The 19164-nt window shown below is 37.3% G+C and overlaps 1 protein-coding gene across 3 annotated transcripts in view; it reads left to right on the forward strand.

Moving 5' to 3' along the window:
* The window catches only part of AVL9 (AVL9 cell migration associated), a 42351-nt gene extending 24929 nt beyond the window's left edge, over positions 1 to 17422 (forward strand). For 2 of the 3 annotated variants that reach the window (XM_032180782.1, XM_032180784.1), the window contains 9 exons: positions 2389 to 2458; positions 3015 to 3547; positions 6321 to 6455; positions 7183 to 7411; positions 7445 to 7450; positions 8817 to 8934; positions 9928 to 9981; positions 11857 to 11945; positions 13032 to 17422. In XM_032180782.1, the coding sequence (XP_032036673.1) occupies positions 2389 to 2458; positions 3015 to 3547; positions 6321 to 6455; positions 7183 to 7411; positions 7445 to 7450; positions 8817 to 8934; positions 9928 to 9981; positions 11857 to 11945; positions 13032 to 13126 (1329 nt within the window). In that variant the 3' untranslated portion in view covers positions 13127 to 17422. The remainder of the gene's footprint in view (positions 1 to 2388; positions 2459 to 3014; positions 3548 to 6320; positions 6456 to 7182; positions 7412 to 7444; positions 7451 to 8816; positions 8935 to 9927; positions 9982 to 11856; positions 11946 to 13031) is intronic. The other variant, XM_032180783.1, reaches the window with a different exon arrangement.
* Positions 17423 to 19164: the final 1742 nt, after the last annotated feature.

Here is a 19164-nt window from a genome sequence, read left to right on the forward strand (position 1 = left end):
TTTTTTGTCTTGTTCTTTAAATTTTACTTTCAGTTCTCCAAATTTCACTTTTTTTTCAGTGAACCCACTGAAGAAACTCAGCTTCTCTATTGATCTGTTTAAAAGCTTAAGCTGTTATTTTGTGACAGTTCAGAACTTGGGCATACATAAGCAAAATACTTCACTGAGCTACAATTTTCTGATTTGAAAATCAGTTCTACTGAGCTATTTTCTGAAGCTTAAGCAACAAGTCATAAATGCACGGAAAGAGCAGAGGAGGGAGGCTTTCCCAAGCATGTTCATGTGACTCAAACATGAAATTGTTTTGAAAATAAGTGGATACTTACTGAATAAACCTGTGAGATTTTTGTGGGGGTTGTTGTTTTTTTCTTTCGTCCCTAAGCTCCAACAGCAAGACAACACTTCCAAGTTCAAAAGGAAGAGTTTGGGTTTTCTGTTGCTGCCTGTTTTCTGGCAGATATTAAGGTTCAAGAATAACTGTGGAAATCTGTACGTTCAAAGACCTTAAATATAATACGCAAGAAGCCACAAGTAATCAAGTAATGCCAATTTTCCTTGAGCTGAAAAATGCCTCACTGCCACAGACTGATTTTCTTTAATCCCTAGCAATTTAGTTGATGCTTTTACACAGACTAAAGGGATTTTTTTTTTTCACCTCTCAGCTGTTATGAGGCTGGAAGACTACTTCCAGATGGTGATTGTTTGATTTTTCTGCTGCCAGGACCACACAGTTTGCTGATGTAAATGTTGTAGGCCATATAACGTAGGAGAAGTAAGAAAGCGTGCACCCATGCAGATGGAAAGATGGCAGGGGGACTGCTTGGTGGAACAAATACACGAAAGTGCTTGGCTTAAGTAAGCAGTCCAACCCGAACTAAAAGCTAAATTTTGAATAGGTTTCTTGAAAACAAAGTACTTCTTTATAGACTTAGCAAAACCTACTTTTAAGCTTACAGAAATAACGAGGAATACATGGTATGTGAGAATCTAAAAGTACAAGAGGTATTGTGGAGGTCCTGTTCCCTGCTATCGCATCCCGTATTTTTTGGACTGACCAGCATCTTAAAAGAATTTAGACTTCATTCCTACTGGTATCAGCAGAAATTCTTTCCGCAGCTGATCTGCTTGTTCTTCGCATCATGCTTTTTTCTGTGGTTGTTGGAATTTGAGTTCACCTCTCTTGAACACGGAGGGTGGAGAGAAATGGTTGTACAGGGTAATACACGTAATCTGTTTCCAGCTGAGGGACCATTGACATTTGGTATGTGTTTAGGACTGCACAGGTCTTTTAATTTGTTCCATCAATCAGTAGCTTGTAGATGTGCACGTGCATCTTAAGTTACTCATCAGTCACTTCTGAAGTGACTTCTGAGCTTACAGCAGAAGTCTTTTATTAATGCTAAGTCCACAAACTTGCACTTTTAATTTCATTATGTACCTACAAAACTGGCCTGCAAATTCCTTCCAATGCTTATATGTTTGCTTTACTTGTTCTCCTTTTTCACTGAAAGTGTAAAAATGTCATTATTAAGCAAGACCCATTTGTTTATTCTTCCCTTTTTTTTTTTTTTTTGTTCCTCCCTTGGAGGAACTTCAGTAGTACCATTCAGTCAGCCTTGTGTTTCTTCTTTCACTGCTAGCCTTTTACATCCCCCATTTGAATTCTTCACTAATTTACTCTTCCCAGTCTCTGTAATTTAATTAAGGAGATTGGTACTACCTTCAGTAAAGCACTTAAGGCATAACATGGAAAAACAATCATGTTTTCTGTTTCCATAAACTCATTTTTTTATCATAGGAAAATATCTCTAATAATGTATGCTGCGTTTATCCTGCTTTCTGCTTATCTGCGTATCTTTAATATATTTTCTTAGAAGGGATTTTTTTTCCAGTGTAGATTTTTGTCAGAATTCTGGAATGGAGATTATTTGGTCTCTTTGATTTATAACAGAGACACTTTAATGTACTACAAATTAACAACAACTGATGCAGAGTGCTGGGAATAACTTCTTCTCAGTTGTTTAGTCGGATTTTTCCTTTCTTGTAAAATTGATCCAATCCACATGCTGGATCCAAAAAAGCATTCAATCAAAAAAAATCTTGACTGAATGACTAGTGATACATATTATGCACACAGGCACATATATATAACATGTATTTTGTAGTATAAAAAAACACTATACATATTTAAATATTAAATATGAACAGTTGTAAGAGCTTTTGTGGGTGAGCAGACTCCCTTTTTAAAATAAATAAATTCTTTGACCAGTTTGCAGCTGTTCTTTGTCATACTTAAGTGTAATTTTTTATTTTAATTTTTATTTTCCTCCCTACTTCCCTTCTCCTCTCTTGCTCTCTTCTCCTGTTTTTTCCTTCTTGCCTTCCCAGGTGCTGTTTTATATTTCTCCAGTAAATAGATTGGTGGGAGCTCTGATGACGGTCTTGTCGCTATTTCCTGGTAAGGAGAGAAATTTGGACTTCTCAGTTACCACCAGAAACCATATTAAAAAGTTGCCTGTAGTGTTTCTTGTGGGAACAACTTATGCAGCAATAGTTACATTGATAAATTGACTGAAAAATGTCTTAACTTGTATGCATGTGCATGTATTGTGGGCATGTATCCTAACATTATATGCACTCTGTGGATTACCTATTGGAGCTACTGGATCTTCTGTACTGCCTGTGAGTAACATAAATGGGACTCTGAATTAGTTATACATTCCTGCAAGTTCCTTAAAAATCAAAAATTCCTTCTACATGTGCGTCTGAAAACAAAACAGACAACCCCTTAACTAATTCTTACTAATTCTTAACTCGTAACCAGTCTTCTCAAAGCAAAAAGTTGGGGTTGCTTCTTTTGGGGAGAAAGGTTGGTTGGTTGTTTTTTCAACTACTATTGTAAAATACATTATTTCCACTATGCATACAAGGGCACTTTTCTTCATTTTCTTCAACAAAAAATTATTTAATTTTATATTGAAATGCTAATTTCCATGGGTCCGGTCACTTTCCAGGTATGATTGAACATGGTCTTACTGACTGCTCACAGTATAGACCAAGAAAGAGCATATCGGAGGATGCTGTCTTGCAAGAAATTACACCACGGTTAGATGACTCTGTGTCTGCTGCTGCTACAAACTTGGGAGTGGGCAAGGGAGGCAGGAAGATGGCAGGAAACCATTCGCTGGGAGGTCAAAACACAAACGTGCCTTTCTCCCAGTCAGAGAAGATTTGCAACGGAGCTCAGTCCTCCAATGGTACTGTGCAGCACTTGAAAGTTCCTTCCCGCACTTCTCCAGAGTCCTCTGAAAGTGAATGGGAGACCTTAGATCCCAGCATTTTGGAGGAGTCTAATTTGAAAGAAGGAGTATGCGAAAATGCAGCATCAGAACAGGCTGAAAGTCTGCCAAGTGAATGCAGGAGTCCAGAAACCCTTCCAATCACTGTGCAGCCCCAGGCAAATTCAGGACACGCGGTGCTTGTTCCAGGACTCGTATCTGGGTTGGAAGAGGACCAGTATGGTATGCCGTTGGCTATTTTTACAAAGGTAAACAGGTTGTTTATAATACCAGGTAACTCATAAAGACTTCTGTTTTTCAGAAGTGGCTAATAATTTTGGTTACCCAGCTCCAAATGGACAGTAGGGTACTATAAAACACGTAAGTACGGCCTCTGACAAGTGACTGTGTTTGTAGGCAGATGGAAAGAGCTCTTGTGTGTCTGAGGGGTATGCACACATGCACATACATTTCCCTTTCGTACATATACTTCTGTACTGTTTGCAGTTCTGTGTGATGGTAACCTCTAGACCCAGCATGGTTAATGAACGGTATCTATCAGTAACTGCTGTTTTCTTTTACTCTGAAGAATTGTTGATCTAATCTGAATGGGTCAAGATCAGAGCACTTAAGTATTTAAATACCTTAATCCAAACTAAGTTTCTGAAAGCTGTCTTAGCTCCCATCTAAGCCCGTTTTTCTTCTCTCATGTATATATATTTTTCCCCCCTGTCTTATATAACACTACCTGGTTGTCTGTGACTTTTTCCCCGTGCATAGTGCTGAGCTGCTCAGCTTCAAGCTTTTACTAAAAAATGCCTAACTGAACTCCACGTATCCCAGAGTTCCTGTACAGGCTTTGATGGGCATTGTTCAATAACAAGCAATGTATCTACCAGAGCTGGTTCTCTGTATAAAATGGAGAAAATGCCTCCCTTTTAAAGAAGGCTTTGTCAGCAAAAGAGGTGATATGATACCTTTTTTTTATTTTTTTTTTTTTAATGTAATAACCCTTTAGGTGAGCACTTGCCCAGAAAGCAGAAGATTCAGATCTATTTCCTGGAGGTTGTGAGGTTCAAAGTGGCATTTCTTCCTTTGTAGATGCTTATTGCAGAATGTTGTATTTGACAATGATATTTGAGCTTCTTGAAATACCTTTCGTTGGAAAGAGTACACTAAATGGGTCCGAGTGAGCGGCTCAAACGTCATCTTCCCTGTCACTGTTAGAAATAGTTTTTTAGCACAGATGTACAGTCTGGTGTTTGTCTTCATGGTCTGTCTAATCAAAAGAATAGCCTGTAATTTGTATTTAGTTTAGGCCTGTTGAAGAACGAGATTGAAAGCAAGAATCAAATAATTGATAAAGAGGCCTAAGTGTGCAAACTTAGCTTGCTACTAAGCTCATAAAATGGAAAAGTAAATGACCTTAAAGAAGTTGTCGGTTTACCTTCTATTTCACAGAGGCACTTCTCATCTGAGTTCATTCAGAGTAATTCTGTTTAGAAGTGGCTCTAAAGAAGTCACAGAAGTGACTTCTGTTTAGAAGTGGCTCTACATCTCAAAATTACCAGAAAAATATGATTATAAGTTATAGTTTAACCACTTACTGAAACGCTTGAATCTCTTTTGGAGCTCTCATCTCATTCAAAACAAATTTGAATAGGAGGAAACTTTGCCAGATGATGCAATAACATATCCAAATGCACCAGAGCATAGGGAAAAATAGGTTGTGATACTTGTTTCTTCAGTAGCAGTTCTGTAAGAACTAAAACTCATTTCAATTTTTTTATTTAAAATAAAAAAAAAAAAAAGAACAAGGGCACAGAAATAAACATTGTTAGATCTACAGAGAAATGGGAGTTTGGGGAAATTACACTTGATCTTTAAAATAGTGACATTTTCAACACTTTGCTACTTACATATCCAACAATTAGCCCTTCCTTTACCAGCTTAAGCTGTGTTTTTCTGTTTTGTTTTTTTTTTCTATTTAAGGTTGGTGATTCCATCTCAAAGCACTGTTGTTCCTTTGACACAGGCTGCTTTTGCTTTCAGCCAATAAGTGCTTGTCATCTGGAAAGCCATGCCTGTGTTCAATATGACAAAAGGGAATAGTGCTCCTTTCTTCCATATGTGTCCAATTACTATGCACTGTGTGATAAATAAAGTACATGTGCTCTTTGTTTCTTTCCAGTATGCCATTTGCTTTTCTGGGCTTCTGCTAGTGAATGAACTGTGGTGTGCTTTATGCAAATGAACAGCTGGAATTAGGCTTGAGTATTAGTCTTACTGTTATGCTGTTCCTATATTTAAAACTAAAATTACAATAAGTACTGCTGTTTCTCAGTGCTCATCAAATACCTTACCTCAAAGCCTTATGATACTCCTTTCAAAATGTGTTGCGGTTTTGTGTTGGTTTTTTTTTTTGATTGGAGTGTGGGATGCTAGATTAATGTAAGCATGGAGTGTTTGAGGAGCACAGTGCATTGCTTTCTGTACTACTCTCTTTTAAAGCATGCATATGCTCATAAGAAAGTGATTGCTATCTCTAGAACTTGGAAATGTCCATCTACCAAATGTGGATATCAGTCCTGTATTTTTCTAGCTCTCCTGCATTGTAAACTTGAGGCAGGTCAAAAGACCTCATGGTGTGCAAATGGAGAGATGCATCTTCATCTCTGCTGACTCACTGTCTCTGAACTGCCCTGAGAACTCACTATTGATGCGTATTACTTATTCTGTTACCTTATAAACACTTGATTTTTGTGAATTCACATTGTATTTCAGTCCTGACGCTGGAAGGCAACACAACCTCTTGGAACTCCCAGTTTATGTAGAGTTTGGTTCTTTTGCTTTGCAGATAAAACACAGCAAAACAACAAATAACTGCAACTGAAATTGTAGTAACCAGAGTAACCAGTGTTGTTCATTCTGTGTGAAACGTGCTAACTTTTGGTAGGGACAAAACTCTGAATACAGTGTTTTGTTTTGTTTTTTAGAGGAGAGGGGGCTTATGTTAATCCTCTAACATCTCTGTTGCTTTAGGGATACCTTTGCTTGCCATACATGGCGCTGCAGCAGCATCATCTCCTGTCGGATGTAACAGTCCGCGGCTTTGTTGCGGGAGCCACCAACATCCTGTTCCGTCAGCAAAAACACCTGAGTGACGCAATTGTGGAAGTATGAATCTTTGCATTTGAACTTTGTGGACTGGAAGGGAGGGGAAAAAGAGGTTGCATTTTGAATGTATAGTTTTGGGTTCATCACTGAAATTTTTAATTACTTCTCCATGAAATAAATTCTTAAATGCAGAAGCGTATTCCATTTGCATCAGTTTTTGGGGTAGGACAAAGCTTTAAGCTGTAATTAAGGTGTAATTTTACTTGTCATGTCACAAGCTTTTTCATCTTTTTCATGGCTTTGGATTAAGGTCTTCAAAAATGAGTGCTTTCAGCTGAGAAACATACAGTTGGAGAATAAAGCATGTTAATGATGACTTCCTCGTGATATAATTGACATGTTAAAAACAGTGTCTCAGAAAGCACTCTGTTCTAGTAAGCGTGTACAGCTATATAATCAGCCTAAGATAGCTACATATTGGTAGTGAACTTCATAAATTGAAGTGAAAGTCCAAAAGAGCCTCTTAGAAAACGCACTTGAACACCAATTTTCTCTTGCCAAATCCTTTCAAATGCGCAGCTTTTAACTCTGCCTGGTTGATGATGAGGTTCTGGTTGTGTCAGAGTAGTAGCTGACACTGAGAACTTTTCACTCAGGATTTCTTTTTGATATTTCTTGAGACTGTTGCATTCAGATTTAGGTAGCTGCTTGTCAGTAGCAATATGTAGTAGTACATTTGAGCAGTTTTATTTAGATGAATTTTTACCCTTGGAATTATTTCATACAGATAGAAGATGCTCATGTACAAATCCATGATCCAGAGCTCCGTAAGATCCTGAACCCTACAACGGCTGACCTAAGATTTGCAGATTACTTGGTGAAGCATGTAACTGAGAACAGAGATGATGTTTTCCTTGATGGCACTGGATGGGAAGGAGGAGATGAGTGGATCAGGGCTCAGTTCAGTGCTTATCTTCACGCGCTGCTTGCTGCTGTGCTGCAACCAGGTAGAACAGATACCCTAGACAAGACCTTGTCTAGGAATTGAGATGAGGGTGGGTGTAAAAAAGTGTTTGTTCTGTTGCCTTACATGTGTGGCCTGTCATTGGATCTTCCTCTGCCTAAAGTTTCATTTTATGCTACCTTTTTTTGGTTGTCCTTGTCTATCGTTGGTATTCCTTAACAAGCTTATTACTCATTCCTCACAGTCTTACAGACCTGTTTCTTCTCCAACTGTTTCTCCTTGATTTATTTAAGCTTTCATTATAAGTAGAAGTTCCTGAAACCCTGTATATGATGAGACTTTTACAGACTTGAGTGTCCTACACAGTTGTTTGAGACCTGAAGTTCAGTTTGGGGAATTAATTGGATTCAAGGAGGCATGAAGTTAAGTGTCTCTTTTTGGGAGGTTTTACTACTGTATCTCATCTCTTTTCCATTCCTGCTATGGTCTTAAGTAGGGATTCACTTAAGTGTCAGCTAGGGGTTTTACCAGCTTGTGTTTTCTGGAGCTCAACGTTTTTTGCCTTAACTCAGAGGGAGTACTCTGGGTTGCAGCCTTTTGTGCATGAATGCAGCCAAAAGAATCAGTGGCTTATTTGTGGAAGTTTGCCAACCACTAAACCCTCTTAACTTCAGCCTCTTTATGATTATTCTCCTTTCACACCAATAAAGTAACTCAGTGTCTGTTCTGTGGTGTTTCTGAGAAGCAATGAGATCAAAACTGTGATTTTTAAAGTCTCGAAGATGAAAAGTTCTTTGTCTGACAACATTAATATTTTAAGATGATTAGTAGTTTGATAATGAAATGTCAGGCTTTTCATGAAATTCATGCTACTTCACTGTCTGGTTCTAAAATGATTTCCCACAATCTTCTGTATTTTAAATGGGTTGTTATTATAAGTTGATTCCACAGTAGCTCATACTGTGGTTTTGGAGTGGATTTGAAATTTACTTTATTTGAATGAGCATTAACATAGTACAGCAAATCCTAGTGTATCTGACCAAAATCAATGTAAATGATGTTTTTGTTCTCAGTTACTGTGTGGCCTTTCTCTGCCCTTCCTGTCTTTGCCCAGAGAGCAAGTCAAGAGGTCTATGTTAGTGTGACTTTCTTTTTCCACTTGAGCTCTTCACTTAGAACTTTACAAATGAATTAAAAAAAAAAAAAAAAAAAAAAAAAAAAAAAAAAAAAAAAGCTCTTCTTATTTTTAAGTGTTTTGTTTTGTCTTGGCTTTTTGTATTTGGGACACTTTAAAATAATAAATTTTTTTGAAATGTCAGGTTTCTAGTACTAACATTTGACTTTGATTTGATGAGAGTCTGGAAAATTTCAGTTTTTCTTTAAAATGCAAGTCATTTTTCTTGTATTATATCTGTAATGAATTGCTACAAGTTCACATCTTTATTTTAATTTCTCAGACAATGAGAAGACGTTGTCAGACTTTGGAACACCATTTGTAGTAGCCTGGAAAAATACTCACAACTACAGAGTATGGAATAGCAATAAGCATCCAGCTCTTGCAGAAGTAAATTCTAGGTAAGGAACGGATTTTTGGCACTTCATATGGAATGCTCCACTTATGAGCAGCTATGCACACACCATTCTGTAGGATTAGTGCCCCTCTAGCTCCTATTATAAAGCCTTGAGGGTGCAAATTTAGGATCCCATGCAGTAAAGAATCTGTGAGCACAGAAATACTCTTCACTGAAGATTTCTGTTCTTCAATACCTTACTTTAATTCTGGGATATAAAATTATGAAGAAAACTATATCCAGAGTCAGAACTGAAACTTGTTCAAGTCAATTGATGGCTGTCCTGAGCTGTAGAGAGTTTGTTATTCCTCAGAATTGCCCTCAGATGTTTCTCCTTTCCGTTAGTTGCTTCCAGGTACACAAAGAATAGCCGTGTCTGGGGTGGAGGGGAGCTGGCTGAGTTATGCTGCATCTGCTGTAGTTTGAGTTGTTTTAAGTGCATTTTTGTTCCTAGATTAGATGATGCCAGGCTTGTTAATACTATAGGCTGTGCATGTGTTTTGTTTAGCACACGCTTGTACCGTATTGCAGGGAGTTTTGCTAGCTTTTGTTCTTGCTTTGGCAGCTGCTGTTGTCTGAAGAAGGCTGTTGTTCTTCAGACTTGCAAAGCTCTTTTGGTCTACTTAAGGGTTTTTGTTTTGTTTTCTTGGCATGCTTTGTCTTGTTAGGAGAAGGTGTCTCTGCCTTAGTGTGAAGAGAAGGTTCATAATATCTGATATGTAAATGGAAGGCACCTTACATGTTAGTTCATAAGAAACCTGAGACCAAATAGTATGACCTAGCTTTCTATGAAGTGATACAATGCTGTGCCTACAGTAAGGGGACTTTTTTTATTTATTTATTGTAAACTATGAAGAGGAATATAACAAGGAATTGAAGTTGTTGTGATGCGGATTAATAGTGGAAATTTATTTAATGGAAAATTAATTTAATGCTTTTAATGTGTGGAAAAGTATTTAATGCTTTTTCTCTTTTTTTTTTTTTTCTCCTCTTCTAGCCACCCATTCCAGGGACAATACTCTGTATCAGATGTTAAGTTAAGATTGTCACAGTACGTATATAGTAGCTTATGTGTTTTTTGTCTAATATTAATAACTGCACAACTGTTGCTATCATGAACTAAACAAAATAATGGTTTAAATCAGCCATGTGCATGAAACTGTATTCAAGGTTCTGCAAAAATGTCATATCTAAAGATGGACAGTTTGTCTGAAATAGAGAGAAACAGTGCTCATACACTATTTTGTGCTGGACTTAATGTAATAGAGGTCTGATTTTTGTATTACAATTATAAGTCCTTGGTGTTTTAATAGCTTTAGTTTACAATTTAAAAATAAGCCTTCATTGCTGCTTTCCTATATGTTGTCTTTAGGTTCAGTTATTTGGAGAAAATGTTTTTTTTTAATCATATATAAGACTGTTCAGTTTCTTCAAGATAAAAGTTTAAAATGAGTTTTACACAACCTCTTATTGCACCAAATTAATCTGAACTTTGAGGTGGTGTTAGCTCTTGCTGTCTAAAACTCAGTAGTGCTTGTTATTTCTGTAGCAGTTTGGCTCCAACAAAAGTCTCAGTCTTGCAGTTAACTATCTCTTATTTATGCACCAAGCAAGACAGAGAGCAAGTTTTCTCACTTAACTATGTTGACCACAAAACATCAGAGACTTGTTCTGTAAGACATCTGCAAATCAGCAGTGCATACATGCTGCTAATTCTGCACCTGTCTTGACCATAGACTATTACTTTCAGTATACTGTGAGGAGACCTAAACCAAACGCTAACATAGAGCAACAGCACAAGCAATAAAAAGGGTTCAGACTTCAGCCCAACAAATCTTCCTGTTGCTTTTGTTGGCTAGTGGCAGATGAAATTTCTGTGATGATAATTGAGAATTGCAAACGAATCAAGATTTGTAACAAGAAAATTGCCTTCAATAAGCTGTCTGCTGATAGCAGCTCTTACTTGTAATGACTGGTCTGTGTAGAAAGACCTGAAAAATCTGAAAGGTGTAGAAGCATCTACAATCTTTGACATGCCCTAATTTTGTTTTTGAAAGGAGAGACTCCTCTACTATTCTGAGTAGTCTTAAGTGAGTGTAAAAGGTTCTGTAGTTCGTAATTTCTCTAGTTATAAAACATATTTTAAAATAATATATTTTGCAAATTGAGTCTAAACTTGTTCTTGATCTACTCTGTTCTTTCTGCTTTTTTCATTTACACTGAAGGTTTTGAAAGTATTCAAGTTAATAAAACAAAGTTGTGAATAGGGACAAGAATGTAACAACACAGCACGTCACTAAGTTCAACATAAATAAGTTTGCAAAGTCTGAAATGCGGACTTGAATGTTATGATTTAAGCAAATTTTATTTTCAAGTCATCGCACTCATGCAATGGAACTGATTGCTTTTGTGCTCTCCTTTCCAAGTGTCTTTATCCTTTCATAGTGTCTTTATTCTTTTCACGTTTTTAATCAAATGTTTGAGAGTGAACTAGACTTCATCAAAAATTTGATGTTAGGGCAAGATACAAAGTACATTCTACATGGAAAAAAGAATAACAATTGTTCAGTAACACTATTTTGTTTGAAGCTAATAGTTAGGGCTAGAACTTTACAAAGCAGGATTTTCAGTAGTTTTGGAATGTGGAACAAATATGTATTTTGGTAAACGGTAGGAAAGATACTAGCACGTTCTGTAAAAATGAAATGTTGGGTATTTTGATTCCTGTCTTGCTGGCTGTGTCTCATCTTCCTCAGAGAAGCTTGCCCAACTGGGTAAGATGTATGCAACCTATACAGGAATTATGGACTTGATACTGCTATATAGATCTGTGTGTGTATAGATAGTTATTTTAACTATACACATCATGTATGTACACCTGGAATTAATGTCAGTTGACTAAGTCTTCAGTATCTCTCTTGTTTAGCTCTGTGCAAAACAGTGAACGTGGAAAGAAGATTGGAAACGTGATGGTTTCCACTAGCCGAAATGTTGTGCAAACAGGAAAAGCTGTAGGTAAGAAACTTATTTTGAACCAGCTTGGATCTAAAAACATGAAACTGCAACAGGGGAAGTTCAGCCTGGATGTTAAAAAAAAGTTTCTTCACTGAGAGGGTGGTTGGGAGCTGCAACAGGCTCCCTAGGGAAGTGGTCATAGCAGCAAGCCTGCTGGAGTTCAAGAAGCAATTGGACAACACTTAGACATGGGGTTTGATTTTGGGGTGGTCCTATGTGGAGCCAGGAGTTGGACTTGATGATCCTTGTGGCTCCCTTCCAGCTGAGGAGATTTTATGATTCTAGTTCGTTTTTTAAAGAAGCATCCTATATCTCAGTTTTATTTCCTTTTAAGCCAAGTGTACTTTATAATGTACATACAAAACAGAGCAACATTTTGAGGGCCAAAGGTGCTGACAGGGGCCCTGTATATTGCATAATAGTAGGAAGAGAAGCAGCTAGGCCAAAAAAAATAGTGTTAATTCCTCCTCCAGCATGGGCTGGAGATGGACATAGGAAGAGAGATGTTCAGGTAAAAGCTTTTTATGTAATGTAGGAGTGCTTAGACCACAACACTATCTTCTGCATTGAGCTGTTCTCACTTTTATATCACTTTGAAACTATACAGGGCTGACTGAACTCCTAGGAATAACTTGTGGCAGTTTCTGCAGGTTTTTGCAATAGGCTGTAATTTTCTGGGAAGGTATTTGTTGCGCTTGAATAGGGGCACCTTCATCACGTTATCTTCCAGTGGAAGAAAACGTGAGTTCGCCAGTGGGAGAGATAAGAGTGCTATAGTTGTTCTATAGTTGCTTTGCCAAAAGTTGTTCAGCCTGTTGTTTTTTTTCACTCCATTGATGTCTTGCTACTTTCTTTGCTGCGTTCTCTGGCAAGGAGAGCTTTTCAGTTAGTATGTCTAGCAAGCCGTCCAGGGCAAAGGACAATGGAGGCCATTTCTGCTGAGCTAGTGCACTGAAGTTCTTTGAATGTTTTCTGACACATAATTTGAGTTTGGGTTTTAAATTCCAAATTGGAGAACTGGTTGTTTGGTGCATTTAATTATTTATTTATTTGACTATGAACCCTTTCTTCTGTTTTACGACGCAGGTCAGTCGGTTGGAGGAGCCTTCACAAGTGCAAAGTCAGCCATGTCATCATGGTTTTCCACTTTTACACAGTCAACCCAAAGCCTTGGTGACTAGGTGATTGTTTTGCACAGTGCTGCTGAATGTTTCAGGTGCAATGGTTTCTCTGAGCTGTAAACAGACTGCTCCAAAACATAGGAGTGGAGACTAACTATCCAGGACCAAAACAAGGCACATGTTGCTTGCAAGCAGATGTGGAATGTTATCATTCACTTTCACTAGAAGTATAGAATGGTGAGTGTCTGCATACGATGGGATGGCATTTGCTGTGTATTGGTTGTGTTTAAAATGACTACTTTTCTTTAAATCTGAGCCTTTATAAAGATATTAGCAAACAGGGCTTGTTGCAAGCCAAATGTGTTTGACTTTAGATTTGTACATTTTCTTGGATGTTGAAGATATTTATGTAAAGTAGTTATATTTTTCAATCCAAGTAGCCCAATGTTTGTGAACTCTTATAAATAAGCAGAGTATGATTACTGATTCATCTTCAGGTTGGTTTAGAGGATGTCTGCAAAAAGTATAGGTGCAGAAGCCTTTAAAGGGTTCAAAGCTAGGTAGCACTTTTTTGGTCCCGCCTACAAACTGGAATCAGCCGGATGCAGAGGAAGACTGTGGCTGACTAAAGGGTGTTTCTCCTTTCTCATCTGTAGCCATACACATTAATCTGTCTCCAGCTCTCTTTGTGTCTGCAAATCTGTACAACAATTGTAAAATCAGTATTTTCCTGATGTTATGTGGTGGGCCTTCATAACTTTGCTTATGTATTGGCTGTGTTTTACCCTGGGGTATGAACCGGATTCCAGTTGGAGAGATCTCTTCAAGAAAAGTATTAGAAAACAATTGGCCAAAATTGGGATTGAACCGTAGAGCAAGACCTCACAAAACTGTTAGGATGTAATTAACACCATTAATGCAATTACATGCATATGAATACAAAGTATTAAAATTACTTAAACTAGCACAGTAGCAAACTCTGCATATTTTTTTGTTGCCAGTAAAGTTATGAAGACTCTTCCAAACAAAAATCAACTATACAGATTTTTCTTTGTCTACTCAGGGAATGTTCTATTTGGATAACTACTTTTTTCATAAGGAAAGAAACACCAGAACTGAGGGAGCAACTGAAACAGCTCAGTTCTTATCCTTGAATGAAAGAATATAATAGTTTATTTGAAAAGATGTGGTATAATGCTGTATTTCATATGGAATGTGCACGTGGTGTCTTCTGTATGCAAACATATTCCACATCCTACATTTTGTGCTCCCGAGACAGATTATTTCCTGTTCCTTGCAACATGAATGTGTCTATGCCTTCTAACATCCCCACGTGATAGCTGTTAACATTTCCTACATTACATCATCAAGTATTCCAACCTTCCAGTATTGGAAGGCTCTCTGTTTATTCCCTCATCAGTATTTATTAGTGTTCTGCAATTTTCTTTTCCAGGGCCAAGATTTCAAGTCAAAGTTATTTCTTCTATTCCTCAAATAAAATAGCCGTACAAGAGATAAATAAATAAGAAGGTTCTAATGTAATTTCTTTTAAGAAGTTCTTATTTCTTCAGGTGCATTTGAAAAGCTAATAGGAAAGTCAAACTTGCATCACATAGTTCCATCTCCAACAATGTAAATTTCAGTTTTAGTGCTTCAAGTAGTGATTCAAAAAGACAAGATCTTTTTTAAAGTGTTAATTAATTTTTTCCAGGACAAGCTAGATAGAACAGCCATGGAAAACCTGAAAGTACACAGCTGATTTGAGTAGCTTCATTTGAAAAGGGCAAAAAGTACACCTAAAGCTCTACTTAATCTACTGCTTCTGACATAAAAGTAAAAGTATCTGCAGAACCTTATATATTGCTCCTGGTCTGTGTATATGTATATCTCCTAAAATTTCTGATATTCTTCTCTGTTCTATTCCACAACTCTGTAATAGTCAATTATATCTTTTTAAAGATTAAGAAATACTTGTAGGAAGACCTCTGGTGCAATAAGACTAGGGATGTGGTTATTCACAATGATTCTAGAGCTTTCTGATTCAGCTTGCAGACAAGAAAATAATCACTTGCTGTTACGAAATCGCTATCGTTACCTGTTGTCTGGGTTTTAAGTGGTCAGGCTTCATGTTGTAGTGAAGACTGAATATGATCTGAAACATTTAAGCACCTACAAAATTAACTTCAGCAACTTAATTTAAACTTAGGAGCTCACGGTAGGGCCAGACAAGTGGTTAACACATGTACAAGTTATAGAAACAGGACCTTACTGGGTCCTTTTTAATAGCCTTGCCTCTGTCACCTCTTCACCTCAGCTGTTCTGTAGAATTCTCCTTTGCCCCAGATTTGTACAGCTGATTTGTTAGTTCTCTGCATTTCCCTCACTCCCACAAACTCCCTTGCTGATCCAGGGAGTGGATCTGAGTGGCTTTTTTTTCTTTTTCCATTTTTGATTAATCTGAGGAAAGGCAGAATGAGGTGCCCTCTGCATTGCAAAGCTGATGGCTGCTTGCTGCTCTGTGTAGGGCCAGTACTACAATGCTTCACCATTCTCTTATGGATAGTAAAGAAGATTTGACAGATCTCTTTCCCCATCTGTGGAGTCAAAACATGCAACTTGATCAAAAGTATTTTCCTTTATGTTTCACCACAAGGTTGGAATAAGAAACCTGTATTCATTTTTACATTTTAAGAATCACCGTCCTGCTAGCAAGTTGGACAGTGATTTAAACTCATGCAGTGGGTAGAGATGAAACGATCATCATAATAAGTTGTCTTCATTAATGTGTATGCTTGCTCTTTGACATTTGCTTAAACTTGCTTTTGGTCTGTAGGAGGGATAGCAGCTACTGAGTTTCATCTGAATTCACGTAGTCATCTTTATTTAATGGTTGTGACCTCTTCAGGTAAATCCAGTATGAATGCAAGTTACTTTCTTCCCCTCTGTTTTAAAATTTCCAATACAAGTATTATTACTTTTTCAAAGGGATTTAAGCAGCCAACTTTCATTTCAAAGACATCTGTTTCTGCACAGCAAGAAGTACAAAGTACTAAAGGTGGCAGCGCCTCTTGTGAGTAAACCATGAAGGCATTGTTACATCTCAGCCATAATGTTATGTTGCAAAGGTAATTCTGATCATTAATGTACAGTGTGAACTGATTTACAGATAATACGATAATACTTTTCTCAGCTTTCTGGCGTCAAAGCATCAACCTCCACTGTTTGTAGGTACCAACGTTTGAGGAACTTCCTGTTGAGTATACACAGCTACAAGTCCCCAAAATAACACAAAATTAAGTATAATTGACCTAATACTTCATTTGACTAAGACGTTCAGCATTTTTCATTGTTGTCATGTCATAACCTTAATTCATGTGCATATCTGACAGCTTTTTCCTCAAATGTAGCAATGTAATAATCATTTTTAGATCACTCTCCCAGTACATTGCATTTGTTTGACTTTGTACATCTGTTTTAAGCACCTTTGTAATTAAATTTAATATTTTGTTGAAACAAGCTTCTTACTTCCATAAAAATTATTACTAAGCAGAGAAGCGAATGTGGCTGTATTTAATTGTAAAAATGGAGGTGTGAATGCAGTTTTTAAACATAGAAACTGTTACTTGATAATTGAAAATACAAGTAATGTATTTGATTTTCCTTGTGCTGCTTGAAAATAAATACACCCAGCCTATTTAAAGCTCTGTCTGTTCGAAAAGCTATATTAATTTGAGCAGTTAATCCCATTAGAAGACACTAGCAGGCATGTGTTTTTGGTATTGATAGCTGCTTGTAAGACACTATCAGTCTTTTTGAACCTTGTCTTGTACTTAAACTGATTATGGAAGTTGCTTTTGCAAATTTGGGGTGAGACTATTGTCTAGTGTGAAGTTTTATTCCCTTCTGGGTTCTGCTTGTTGTGAATCAAGTTAAAGTCTTTAGTAGGTCGCCGGCATCTCTCACACCAGTAAGAACTTTAGGTAGGACTGTAAAATTTTAAACTGGGTTTAGTTTCAAAATAATGCATAGTTGACGTGGATTGCAGTATCTAGTCAAAACCAGGATGCTGAATAAATTAATTGCTGTACGTTCATCTCTCTGCAATCGTCAGGTATTCGTTGAAGGTTTATCTTAGAGCTTGAAAACTTCTACCGGAACTACCAAATCATGGTTGGCTAGGCACAGGGGCAAATTACTGGTTGCAGTAGGAGGAAACTAATGGCCTTGAAGAACACTTAGTAGACAAAGCATATGTCTGAAAAAATGTTGTAATTCTCTAAAACTGTTTATAAATAAATCTGACCATATGCAAGTAGTTGTTCAAAGACAGCAAAAAATAAACTCACATCATGTTTACGCAGTGCAATTGTACTTCATTTAGTTATTACTAGAAAGCATTAGGAAGAGCCTTTATAAAAGGTGGAAACATTACCTTATAGTAATGTAGTTAAAGATTTATGAAGAATTCCTTCACCGTTTTTACTTTTTAATACTGTAGTAGAGGAGAGGTGGAAGGAGGTGCAGAGCTTTAATTGTGTGATGTTTCTGTTCTTGACGCTGTTCTTTATCACACACTAGAAGTACCATTTAGGTTTATATATAATACATTTGGAGATGGATCACTTCTGTTAGGGTCAGTGAAGTGGTAAACTTGCTCTCCTTATTTTGTTCCCCGTAAGGAGACACGATGCATGTGTGTGACATCTGCACAGACAGCTAGACTTCCAAGTCTTACTACAGCCAAGATTAAGCTATCTTGTTGAGTCCTTTATTTCTGTAAGGTTTCAAAGTTCCCTAATTATAGACAATTGATAGATTTTTGTTGTTGTTATGTAGCCTAAATTTACTAATATTGATGAAAGCATAATTACTCTTTTCCTCAGTAGTAGCAAAGAACTACAGAATCATAGAATATCCTAAATTAGAAGGGACCCACAAGGATCATCGAGTACAAACACCTACAAAATCCTCTTTTCTTGTCTTTTTCTAGATCACTGAAGAGGTAGGAGTGGTTTCTAGATGAGGTGAACATTAAGAAAATCAAGAACGTTTAGACTGAATGAAGAACGCTTACCTAATGTGAAGGCAGATACAGAGTTGTTTTCTTGTCATAAGAACCTTGTGGGGATAGTACCACTTGATACTACCGGAAACAGATGGAAAATACCTAAGAAGCAAACCCAGTTGCTCTCTTATCTCTAAATTCAAAGACTTTACAAAATGCACACAGAAACACGGTGCAGGACTTGAAAAGCAGAGGTGTATCAGGAAGTGGCAGAAAAGGCTGAGGTGAATGTCTAATACCAGATGTGGTTATAGACCTTTGCTGCTCTTGATAAATTGCATATATGAGTTTTGTAATGCTGTGCCCCAAAAAATAAGTATGTCTGCTTAAATGGTGGAAATCCTTTCTCAATTTTTTCCCTTTGATAAGAACACGTGCTCAGAATTAAATTAGCTAGCAATACCTCCTGCGCTTCCTAAATAAAATTTCAGCATGAAGATTTAGCTTGATGTCTAGCATTTATTTTGAATTGGCTAGAATATCTACATTACATCACTATCTTTTTAGCACTTTTAAAAAATTTTTGTCCTGCTTTCTGGATCTTGACGCATAGTGATGCATTAGAGGTGCCAAGGAATGCATGTCTGTATTCAGTACACTGTTTAACATTTTAGGGAATTAAGTCACTTAATGCTTCAGGTGAGCAGTCATACTCCAGCAATGGTGTATCTACAGCGCTTGGACAGCTTTGCTGCACCAACAGAAAGGTTTAGTTTAAGGGCAAACCTGCTCCAGAGCCTGCCCAAGGTAAAGCTCCTTTCCTGTAGGAATCCAGATCCAAAAGGAGAAAATTCCAGAAGGTAGCTGTACCTGGAAGCAGAGCAGGAGCAGCACTGTCCTGCTGCTGCTAAGTTGTGTCCACGGGTGTTACTCAGCACTACTGCAATGTGGAGGGAGCTAGTGCAGCTTTTCAGAAGCATTGAGAAGTAGAAGGAGAAATGATATGAAGTACCAGGTAGTGCTTTAAAACTTTTTAATTACCTTTAAAGTTTTATCAAGTCATTGTTCCTAAAAGTTAACTTACCCATCTTCT

This window comes from Aythya fuligula, chromosome 2 (assembly GCF_009819795.1).
Source record: "Aythya fuligula isolate bAytFul2 chromosome 2, bAytFul2.pri, whole genome shotgun sequence".
Lineage (NCBI taxonomy): Eukaryota > Metazoa > Chordata > Aves > Anseriformes > Anatidae > Aythya > Aythya fuligula.